The 12,760-nt window shown below is 38.1% G+C and overlaps 1 protein-coding gene across 1 annotated transcript in view; it reads right to left on the bottom strand.

Annotated features, from left to right (window-relative positions):
- Positions 1 to 12,760, bottom strand: part of LOC139963918 (sulfhydryl oxidase 1-like) — a 32,076-nt gene that overhangs the window by 6,449 nt on the left and 12,867 nt on the right. The window contains exons 4-7 of the mRNA XM_071965145.1: positions 7,976 to 8,069; positions 4,504 to 4,603; positions 1,845 to 1,996; positions 714 to 905 (exon numbers count right to left, since the gene is read on the bottom strand). Of these exons, the coding sequence (XP_071821246.1) occupies positions 714 to 905; positions 1,845 to 1,996; positions 4,504 to 4,603; positions 7,976 to 8,069 (538 nt within the window). The remainder of the gene's footprint in view (positions 1 to 713; positions 906 to 1,844; positions 1,997 to 4,503; positions 4,604 to 7,975; positions 8,070 to 12,760) is intronic.

Here is a 12,760-nt window from a genome sequence, read left to right as displayed (position 1 = left end):
ACGACTAAATCTTGATCAACTGCAGTTGTAAGCACACACACACACGCACTACCTTAACTATCCATTCTGTTCCACGTTACAACGATCAGACCGCCGCCGGTTTTATAGTGACAGACATGAAGAACAGAAACCTAGATCATTTAAATGATCTGAGCAAACATCTCATCCATCAATAGATAGCCATAAGTAACTTCATTAAAGCAATCATCAATCTTGTCTGAACTAATGACTTTGTTTGATTGAAAACCTTGGTGTTCTCTCCAGTAGTCTTTCCGATCAATCTCTCCCCTTTTTTATTCTTTCACTTCTCTATTCACCATAAATGTCTTTAAACGTACCAAAACAAGACAAAATAAAATTCTTAGAATTTCTTTAAAAAAATTAATGTTTCGATCAGCGAGTAACCAATGACATCCTTAGACTGTCTACATTTGTCGCCGGGACACTCTTCATAGTAGCATTTACTCGGCACGTAAAAACAAACTGAATTATTATTTTTTTTCCAAACTGGAATCAACCGCAGCTGAAAGCACACGCGCGCTTCCTTACTATCCGTGACATTCCTCCTTACGACGATCGAGGTGAGTCAGGTCACATTCGGATCGAACAGAGTTCAGCCCGGTTTTTATAGGGATGGCCATTAGAAAACAATTGACCATTGATTATAGTGAAAACTTGATGATTGTAGTGAAAATTTAGTCTGAAATACTAACTTTGTTTGATTGGAAACCTTGTTGTTCTCTCCAGATGTCTTCGTTATCAACTCTCCCTCACCCTTAGCCGTCTTTTCGCTATCTTTGGACCCTGTTGCTTCTTTCTTTGCGTGACTGTTGTCCGGTGTCTTCTTATGTTTAAGGTAGTATTCTCTAATAGCTGTACCGAACCCTTCCCTGGTGGGTGACTCTCTGAATAAAAAAACGGAACGAAAGTCGGCCACCAAATTTCGAGTCAAATTTCAAGTCGCAAGCGAGATTGAACTCAAAATACTTTTAAGAAACTTTCTGTAATTGGTTGAGCAAATTTACCAGACACACCAAGTGTTACTCAAGACGAGATAAATAAAATATCTATACAAGACTCCATCTCTCAAATTTCTGCAAAAGATGACAGCTTGAATCGGCGAGTAACCGATGAATTCTTTAGATTGTCAACATCGGTAACATGGACGCTTTTCACTGTAGCATTTACTCAGCATGTAAACCCAAACTGGATTTTTTTAGGAAACTTTTGGATTTTACATTTTTATTTTCTCTCTTGTCCACATCCTCTTTGCTTCATAATCCACCATTCAGAAGTTTACGTAATGGGCAAGGCAGTGTAGAAGTGTTGTATACCTAGGATGGTAGATTTTTGAGGGGGGGAGGAGGGAGAGCAGAGGAGGTTGGCTTTGGAAAGGGGGGGTTTAGTGTCTTGCATAATCAAGATTATGATGCAGTTGAAGAAGACACGTAAGTATCACTTCCAAAGTCAAGTTCTTTATTCTCTGTATTTTTTTCTTGAATCATTCTCCTAAATCAGGTTGATTTCAAGTTAAGATTTGCATTCAATTTTTACAATTACTCATTTTTTCAACCGTATACAATTACAACAATATCGTAAAACCACAGTCCGAAAACTATGGGCCTGACACCCAAAACTGGGTTGCAAACAAAGTTTCAGTGGGTTGCTGGATATATTTTGAGACGCCCGAAATTTTACCTACAGTTTTTCGCAGCCTGAGATTGAGTCATTTTTTGTCAACAGAATATAGCTACCTGTAGCTTTCATGCGTTTCTAAGCATTGATTCTAAAGGGGTATGGGTGTCTGGTGGGTTGTGTAATTGGTAAAATTCCCCAAAACTCACGCAATCAACTCTGTGGGTTTCCCATCCTCCTTCCATACAAGGACAGAGGGCAGCGTTGTAACAGACCATTTCGTCTTCAGTGTTTCATCTGGATTTTGAATGCGAAAAATCTGCTTGCTCAAGTCTTCCATTTCGCACAAATCCAATATCACCTGAAAGAATAAAAACGGAAAGAAAAAAAAAAGCAGTTATTCAGTAATATATTCAGTAATTCATTCCTGGGATTCAAACCTGTGACCTTTCTGCATTTTAAGGTCAAAACCACATCCTCACAGCATTTTAATGGGTTCAAATCTGGTGGTATTTTCTGAATGCATCTGGCAAACAGCAGAGTCGATGATGTCATCGCAGCAATTCAGTTAAAAAAAACAGTGTTTTTGTTTTTCTTGATAATATTTAAATCCCTTATTCTGGAGTTCATCAATGGTGGCTGGACTAATTAAAGGGATATTCCAGTGGCTGAAGATGATAGATGAATAAAAATGCCGAAAATGGTGTGAATCTTATGGTCAAAGCCATATCCTCGTAGTATTTTTAATGGCAGAGATATGATTTTTTATTTGTTTTGCCAATCTGGTGGTATTTTGTGAATGCATCTGAGTAGATGATGTCATCGCAGCAGTTCAGTTAAAAAATAAGGTTTTTGTTTTTCTTGATAATATTTAAATCCCTTATTTTGAAGCTCATCAATGGTGGCTGGACTAATTAAAGGGATATTCCAGTGGCTGAAGATGATACATGTATAAAAATGCCGAAAATTTTTCTGCATCTTAAGTTCAAAACCACATCCTCGTAGCATTTTTTATGCCAGAGATATGATTTTTTTTTCTTCAGATTTTGTGGTAGTTTATGAATGCATCTGGCAAGCAGCAGAGTCGATGATGTCATTGCAGTAATTCACTTAAAAAAAACGTGTTTTTGTTTTCCTTGATGATAATTTTAATCACTTAGTCACAGAGGAAAATAATATGTTTACAACACAGATCTTAGCATTTTGATGACAGATTTAAAAAAAAAAAAAATAATACTGATCACGTTTCGAGGATAAGATTAAAATAGTAAAGTAAAGCTTCTATTAGAAAGTTTGCAGTTGTGACATCACAGATAACCTACAGTACTGTGATCTCCGTCAGGAACGAGTTAAAGGGCTTCACCGGTCAGAGTAAGTTCCATTCAAATCGACCATACTGTACATGGTTAGTTAGGGACATGATATTGAGATGGAGTTTTCAATCGACAGTGTGGAATCTCTCTGTTTCCCATAACGAGGTTCCACATTGTCCTCTACCAGAATATCCCTTTAATCTAACACACATAGTACCAGAATATCTCTTTAATCTAACAGACATAGTACTATTTAGGTCAGATGCAAAACAAACTCAATATGAGGGAAAATGTTTTGGCTTTAAACAACAAAAATAAATCCCAAAAAAATGTTAACAATTTAAATAAATGAACAATAAATTAAAATTTATGTTCTACAATGAATCACACATTTTTCAAGGACAAGTGCTGTTGAAAAGTCATCCAAGGGTGCTCTGTTGTTTTACATGAACTTCAAAGGGTGGGTTGTGTTATTAAAATTTATAATACGATATAAAATGATTGACTTCCAGACCCCCCCCCCAGAGGAGCGGACTTCATAATCAATTTAACCTTAAAGGAGAGTTCCAGAGATTACTTTATTGTATTTATTTAGATAAATTGTTCATTTAAATTTCTATTTTCTTGCATTATGGGGTACTTCTTTATAACGTTTAATGGTCAAAACTCCACTTTCTACTTTAAAATTATCAAAACTTACTGGTGTGTGTATTTACCAATGACAATACTCACTTGTCTCCCATATATATGCACTCTGGTCAAGGTAGATCGGAGTTCGTTCGTATGAATGACCGGTCAGGGAGGAATGAAGTTAATATGACCATTCTAAAACATTCTACTTTCCTGGAAACGGTTCTTTCAACTTATCAGTAAGTCATTAACCTCTTAGCGCTTCAGAGGCACTAGTACAGAGATGCAGCTTTCGTACCCAAAAACTTGGTACACTTTACGATAAAACAGAACTGCATAGAATGTAAAATCATGTCCTGTCTGTTGTTTGTTAGAACTGACGAAACCATCAGCCACACGATCCGGAGGTCAATAATTCAAAAAGACAAACGTCAAATCCTTTCTCGAGACTTGGCCACAAATTTCTTGTCAGAGTCGTTATACACACACACAGACCACATCGGACAGTTAGCTCAGATTTGGTCAAACTTGGTGCATTTAGGAGCAGTTGGACCGAGCAGCATCAAAGTGGCTGACCAATTATGGTATAGGAGGCAAGAATAGACAGTAACATTTGATTTGGTCCTTACTAGTACGTCTTTCTAGAGCAGTTGGGACTGATTCTGGGCAGCAAAGGACTAATGTGGCAACGTAACACCGCATCAAGCTCTGTCCACGAACGGGACGACTCTGTCCACTAATGGGACAACTCTGTCCACGAAGGGGACAATGTTTTACTCGTTTTTCCAAGAACTCGTCTCTTTCCATCGTCGTCGAAGCGGATATGTGGACAAGTTTTGTCAAAGACTCGCTTGACGTTATGATTGCATAATTTTCATCTTGTTTCTTTTTTTCCCCCCTTAAACAATTCTTGAAAGAGACTAACCTCTGCTCCCAGCATCGACTCCAGTCCTTCGAATATCATGAATACAGCTGCCGGGTCAAGATCCTGTACACGAGGATGCAGATTGATAACATCAGAGGCACTGTCAAGGAAAATAGACAGAGAAGTCAACACTTTAAAGCAACCAGTTTGAGTCGATTTTGGTGGAGGGAAAAAAAAAAACATTTTCCTACTACTGTAATGTACTGTACTGTATGTGACAGTAAAATTCCACATTTCAATGACGTTCATTATTTTCATTTCATTTGCGAGTTCTGAAATCCAAAGTTCAAAATTTGGCCAATGTGGTATTTTATAAGTCTGTGAGATTTAATGTGATGGTGACTCCAAACTCTAAATGGATTTATCACATACCTGTGCTACCTTAACATTCAGGAGACTATCTTTCCTGGATTGATATGACCCAGAGCCGAACCGAGTCAATTCTTTCCTTGATCGATATGACCCAGAGTCGTACTGAGTCAATTCTTTCCTGGATCGATACGACCCAGAGTCATACCGAGTCAATTCTTTCCTTGATCGATATGACCCCGAGTCATACTGAGTCAATTCTTTCCTTGAAAATGGTGGTGTGGTTGTAACACAGTTTGCCGCAAGGTACTGTGGCTTCTCAATGCCCCCCTCCCCCTTGCCCCCTTTGCCCCACTTCCCAGGTATACATATACAGATACATAGCAATCACCACCAACTAATGGCTGGGTAGGCTACAGGACTATCAATCCTGACATTACTGGTCCCACCTAAACATTTGATTACTCTTTTCAAATTTGTATAAAACATATTTTCCCAGTCAAATTTCTGTCGATTAGTTTACTTTTAAAATATAGAAGCAACATTTCATACCAATCACATATAATTTTTATTACACATTGTTTCCTTCTTTTTAGATAGGGGGAGGGAGGGGAGGGAAGGGAGGGGGGTTGACAGTCTATAGAGAACAACCTGAACCAGTGTAACACCCAATACAGTATAGTAAGTACGAACACTCAATCGAATGTTTACAGTCCAGTATGTGCTGACTGTTGAAAAAATTTCACCTGTAGACTACAATCTTGATCAATGATGTCATAATTTTTAATTTATTTCCTCACACCTCTCCTTCCCAAAGTTTCCCCTACCCCCTCCCCAATCCAGCATTTGGGGGTGGGGTGGAGTGGGAGATAGGTACAATTCCACCATTTCAATGTCTTGAAAAAATACATGTTTTTTCTTTGGTTATTATGAACTTAACTGGAGCCATGAAAGCTAACGACACATGCTTAAGGCAGACTTCCTCATGAAGCAGATATATATTACTTGATTCAGGTTCCATGAAGAATGCGATATGGGTGAATGGATTCTTTACGTTCCATAAGCAGGACATCCATCATGGGGGTAATCAGAGAGGTGCACACCCCTGGGACGCCATTCATCAAAATGGGTACCAGTACTGCTGTAGATGTGATGGAGATTGCCAAACATGTGATGGATCGCCATGGCAATGACATAATTTAAAAACTTAATGACGTTGGGATGAACACAGTTGGAATGAAGAATGAAGGTAATTTGAAAAAAGCCACCAGGTTGCTTCAGCGGAGCTACTGTAGGTGGTAATTCTGTTTAATTATGAAGGAATGTACACATGTTAACATGCAAATTTAAGAAACACAAGATTATGTACAACCAACGATCTTGATACGATATATACACTTAGTAAACAACGAGATCCTTCGGTTTGGCAAATTTTATAAAAATTCAGTTCTCAACTTTTTGTCACTCAGACACTCCTAAGTCAGTATCATAAAGCCATGTATGTCAAATGCAAAAGGAGAAAATACCTACTTGTTATTTTAAATGAAAAGCTTTTGAAGTATAAAATGTGCTATGGATGCTACCAAAGTTCTGCATCTATGCTACCATAGTGTTGTTGTATGGATGCTACCATAGTGTTGTATGCATGCTATACCAATGATGCATGTTACCATAGTCTTGTATGGAAGCTACCATAGTGTTGTTGAATGGATAGTACAATGTGTTGAATGGATGCCACAGTACCATTGTGTTATCGAAGTATTGTATGGCTGATACTAAAGTATTGTATAGATGCTATCATAGCATTGTATGGCTGATACTAAAGTATTGTATAGATGCTATCATAGCATTGTATGGCTGATACTTAAGTATTGTATAGATGCTATCATAGCATTGTATGGCTGATACTAAAGTATTGTATAGATGCTATCATAGCATTGTATGGCTGATACTAAAGTATTGTATAGATGCTATCATAGCATTGTATGGCTGATACTAAAGTATTGTATAGATGCTATCATAGCATTGTATGGCTGATACTTAAGTATTGTATAGATGCTATCATAGCATTGTATGGCTGATACTTAAGTATTGTATAGATGCTATCATAGTATTGTATGGCTGCTACTCAAGTATTGTATAGATGCTATCATAGCATTGAATTGCTGCTACTCAAGTATTGTATAGATGCTATCATAGCATTGTATGGCTGATACTTAAGTATTGTATAGATGCTATCATAGTATTGTATGGCTGCTACTAAAGTATTGTATAGATGCTATCATAGCATTGAATTGCTGATACTAAAGTATTGTATAGATGCTATCATAGCATTGTATGGCTGATACTTAAGTATTGTATAGATGCTATCATAGCATTGTATGGCTGATACTTAAGTATTGTATAGATGCTATCATAGCATTGTATGGCTGATACTTAAGTATTGTATAGATGCTATCATAGATGCATTGAATTGCTGCTACTAAAGTATTGTATAGATGCTATCATAGTATTGTATGGCTGCTACTAAAGTATTGTATAGATGCTACCATAGCATTGTATGGCTGCTACTAAAGTATTGAATGGATGCTTTCATAGCATTGTATGGCTGCTACTAAAGTATTTTATGGATGCTATCATAACATTGTATGGCTGCTACCAAAGTATTGTATGTATAGCTGCCATAAAGTATTGTATGGATGCTACTAAAGTATTGTATAGATGCTATTATAGCATTGTATGGCTGCTACTAAAGTAATGTATGGATGCTACCATAGCATTGTATGGCTGCTACTAAAGTATTGCATGGATGCTATCATAGCATTGTATGGCTGCTACTAAAGTAATGTATGGATGTACTGTATCATAGCATTGTATGGCTGCTACCAAAGTATAGTATGGATGCTATCATAGCATTGTATGGCTGCTACTAAAGCATTGTACAGATGCTATCATAGCATTATATGGCAGCTACTAAAGTACTGTATAGATGCTGTCATAGCATTGTATGGCAGATACAGTACTAAAGTATTGTATGGATGCTATCATAGCGTTGTATGGCTGCTACTAAAGTGTGGTATAACTATTGTAGGATCTTGTATAATAAAAGCACCGTTAGCTATCTGAAATGATGGTATCTAGAGCAATAGATTGAGATGCTCACTTGGCAGGTTGAAGATGCATCGTACTGGACAGAAGAGGTTGAGACATAACGTAGCGGATCAACTCTTCTCTCAATTTGGTCCCATCTCGTCCTCCTGAAAAGTTAGGAAACAGAAATTTGAATTTACAGTTATTAGTCAGTTAATGACATCGTTTTTCTTGTGCAATTCTTAAGATGAGAAACTTTCCAAAAATTACCAGGTTTGGAAGACTATGAGGGACAGATAACCTGTCCCTGATAGCTATAGCAATAACGATCTTGAACTGCTTGGAGAACACCAAATCGGTCTGCGAGAAAACACGTCTAGGCACTTTGGGGTGGTAAATCTAAAAGGAGGGGCTTCGACCAGAAGTAACCAGTCATTGAGGGCAAACAGTGCTAAACAGGTAAATACCAATCCACTCTAGGCGAGGTAAAGTAGGCCCTAGAGTGAGAGTGCTAAAGTGGTGGGAAGACAGGTAAGAGAGAAGTGAAGTAAAATTTCTGTTTCAAATCTGATTTGGCACCGGAATTTGTGGATGAGTTAATCTGAGATAGAGGGCAGAAGACCCGAACAGACAGGAACAAATTTGAGAATTTTGCTCTCAAAATGGACCATGCATTAAGAGTACAATGGTATTGAGGAGACAGGTAAGTAGGTTTGATGAAATTTTGATAAATCCTTTTGGTTTGAATAAAAACACTTTGATCACAAAACGTTTAGTTTAAAGGACAGCAGACAGGGGGAGAAAATAATAGGAATTGCTATTAAACACACTGATATGTGAATTGTACAGATTTTCAAATTGATGAGATATGTTTAGCACATGTATGCCAGCCTCTTCAGGGTAATGAACTGGCAACTGAACCGATCAAGTGTAAAGTTAAATTGCGTATTACAGATATAAGTATCTATTCACTAGCCCGTAATTGAAACTGAGTCAAGGTTACTCCCCATTTTGTACAGAGACATCTTTGCTAAGTCATCTAACAACATCCTGGTACTGTACTTGTTTGAAGCTAGCTGACAGAGGGTTGTGTCATTTCAAATATGTTTTTCAGTTCTCCAATCAATCTCACATTTATTTGATAGCAATAATTGACCCTCATTCGTATGTTCACTAGTCACCAGTGCAATCTTTCAAATGTGACTCTAACATGTAATTTAATTTTAAGAATTACCGATGAACCACATTGCTTCCAGGTGCTTGCTTACAAATGCAATTTCTAGTGTAAGCACGTCTTAATTACCTAATTGTAAGGCAAAGACCTTTGCACCATTCCAGTCACACAAGTTCCAAAAAATTTGGGCATATTAAAAAATCTGTTATAGTCTTCAGATGGACTCTTCTGGAGGCTAATCTGACCATCCAAATTATTCCTAGACGGTGGCAGAATACTCAATTAGACAAAAAATGCCCCCACGAGGAAAATGTTTTCATAATGGCCGTAAATTGCTCACCAGAAAATCTGAACATGTGTGACCACTATTGGACTTTCTAGCATATCTGAAGGCGATCCTGACCTCTGATATGAATGTCAAAGACAGCTTGGACATGGATAATCCACAGCGAGAAACGGCAAGAAGGGTAGGAAGGGAGGAGGAGGTGAGGTATGGGTATCCTATCTGTGAAAGATGCGAGCAATTCTTACTAAAGTTTATACAGCAATTTACCACAGAAATAGGGGCATGAAGAAAACCATTGATGCCACTGATCTACTATGTAGTTTCCACTGATTTTAAATTTCATAGCAAACAGTTTAAAAACCCAAACCTGCTCCCCTTTGCCCTACCCCACCATCCAACCCCATCCCTACTGAGCATCATTGGCCCTCTATGGTGACAGTCAAACTATATGCGTTTTCATTTAAAAAAAAAAAAAGGCATTAATTACTTAAATAAGTTGATTCTAACCTGATCGAGCTGTTACTGTACCGGCAGTGGAAAAAAATGCTGGGGGGTCTTTAAACGAAAAATAAATCGTTTCAATTCACCGGGGACGTTGATATGATCTTCAAATGCCACCCAAATGTTCCTTGATCTGCTTCCCATACACATGAACGACCAATGGGCCGTGACTTCTCCTCTTTCTCATGCGTGATCAATAACCCATCTCCTTCAGCTTTAAATTTTACTGAGCTCGATGTTACGAAATAACCAACTGAAAGCTTCTAGTACAGGTATACGGTTTCCTCTGTCGGTGTTATAATGTCTGTACATTCCGCAAACAAAATTGATGGTGCGCGCCACGCTCAACTGAAATCTCTAATACCACAGCCAGGCAAAGCAGCCAGATCTCATCAATTACATATTTTCCCCTTTTTTTTTTCTTTTCATATAGATCTATCAGAAATTTGCTCATTGATGTAAATAATCCAGCATTTGTCAGATTCTCTAGGGTATAGTATATATCAGAATATAATAGGGACATGTGTTAGCTAGATTACCTCTCCCTCTCAATCCCCACCTCTCCCACACCCAACTTTCTAACCCTCCAAGAACCACTTATGTGTAATCTACATACTCTCTAGGGTACAGAAGGCCTGTATCAAAAGATAAAGTGATATGTATGTTAGCCAGATTAAACAGGATCAACCTCCCCCCCCCAATCCCCACCCCTCCCACACCCCTTACTTTGTAACCCTCCAAGATCCACTTCCCATCTGTGTAATCCAGCACGGCTAAGTCTATGTACTCTCTAGGGTACAGAAGGCCTGATATCAGAATTAAAAGTGATGTGTGTGTTAGCCAGATTGTACAGGATCAAGGTAGGTTATCACCATAGGGTTTAACTTACTGGCTAAACTTGCCTGTGAATTTTGCCGTTTGCCGGTGGAAACAAAAAATTTGCACTGGCAATTTTCTGCCAGTAAACACACCTGAGACAAAATCGGTAAACAATCGTCGATCCATAAGATCAAGAAGATTTTCCTCACCTGACAGAAACCCTGAATTACTGCTTATTATCAGCGACTATTAAACCTGTACAGATCCATATTCTAATCCCAAAAACTTGTGAAAAACAATCAAAAACGCTAAGCAAAGTTTGATCACGAAAAGTGTAGTGTTCTTCCTGAATGGTAGATTCGGAAGGATGTATAAGTGGGCCGGTGCCTAGGGAGCAAGGGCGCAGTGCTATATCATTCCAATGTTTGGTTAGGTAGATGAGAAAGTGCAGATGTGGAGTGGGAGAAAGCTACGATAGGAGCAAAGTAAATCTGTACAGTACTAACTGATATGTGGTGGTAATTCAGAGACAACTACCAATGCATGGGAACTTGAATTTACTGAGAGTTAGTCGATCTCTTTAAGCCAGGGGTGGGCAACCTACGGCCCACTGGCCACATGCGGCCCGCCAGTGATTTTTTTGCGGCCTGTGAGATGTCTCAAGATGAAGAAAAAATCTATTTTTCATCATCACAAAAAACCAGCTAGCTGCTCAGAATTTATCGGCACTAATGATGCTGACAGGTAGTTTAGTTGGTTAGCTGCAGTCCAGTCAATTTTTCACTCCTTATATCTGGACCATTCATTCAAAAAGGTTGCTCACCCCTGCTTTAAGCACTTGCAGGTTTTTTATTTATAGCAAGTAGCTTAAATTGTTAAATTCTAGGCCTGATCCATGTACTGTACCTGCTTTTATCTTTTCTATTTATCCCACTGAAAGTAAATTTTTACACTCAGGAAGTTCAAAATTGAACGGTGGCTTGGGTAACGGTAAAAAAAGAGTTTGCAAAAGGGGTAGAAGTTTGACAGTAAATGGCAGTGCTTACTTAATTTTTTTTTTCCATTTTCATGGCTATAACTTCAAGGTTTCTTGAAGCTTCTTGACCAAACTTTAAAAGGGATTGGTAACTGTTACAACCTTAAATGTTAAAAAACCTACCAGTTATAACACCTGTTCCTATTATGAAAACGGGTGGTCAAACATACAGTAGTGCCACAATGTGTGGTGGATTCTTAAGAACAATTTCATACATGTATGCATCTAGGCCTAAGTCTAAAAACGTAAGTCGCAATTTTTGTCCTTCTTACTTCATGGCATTTGATATAACATTTTATGAATTGTTTGAAAGATTCTAGCCATATTTCAATTGACCCCTTTCATATAGCAATTGACAATTTGTAATAAAAGATGCCTTCTACAAGTACAGCACAATAAACATGAAAATTGGCCAAATGACCTTTGACTGAACAAATGGATTTTCTGGCCTTATATAACATATCTGGCACTATACTGTACTTCAATTTACCGCTTTTCACAATGTTCCCTCCCTCCTAAGGCTGCATGTTTCCATAAACAAAATATTGGTTTGCGACCAATTTTCTAAATCCCTCTTTCTTTACCCAAATCTCCACCCTCCTCATCCCCAGCACCCCTACACCTCCCGGGTCCCCCACCATCCCTCCCTTTTCTTACTAGATCCAAAACATCAATGTGAACCTTTCAGGTGCATACATGTTTAAGTTTCCTTTGTGATAGGGAAAAGGAATAACAAGCGTTGAGGTAGACTCTGGTACTACAAAGCTTTCAAAATGAGTGATTTTTTGGGCGCATTGTTTACCTCCAACTTCAACATCCTGTCTGTCATATCATGTTCCCCTGGCTGCCCTCCCTCCCATAAACATCCATCAACCATAAACTTTATCTTGGGTCTATTTTCTGGCCTTGGTTTTGCCACAAAGAGAGATAACTGCTTTTCTTTTTAGAATCTTCAGTCCATCAACAACAAAATATACATGTATATATACAATTATATATACATATTACATACCATGTGCATTCAAACTAGATTACCCCTGAC

Source organism: Apostichopus japonicus, chromosome 22 (genome assembly GCF_037975245.1).
Source record: "Apostichopus japonicus isolate 1M-3 chromosome 22, ASM3797524v1, whole genome shotgun sequence".
Classification (NCBI taxonomy): Eukaryota; Metazoa; Echinodermata; class Holothuroidea; order Aspidochirotida; family Stichopodidae; genus Apostichopus; species Apostichopus japonicus.
The sequence above is the reverse complement of the archived record's forward strand: the minus strand, read 5'-3'. Positions and strand labels throughout refer to the sequence as shown.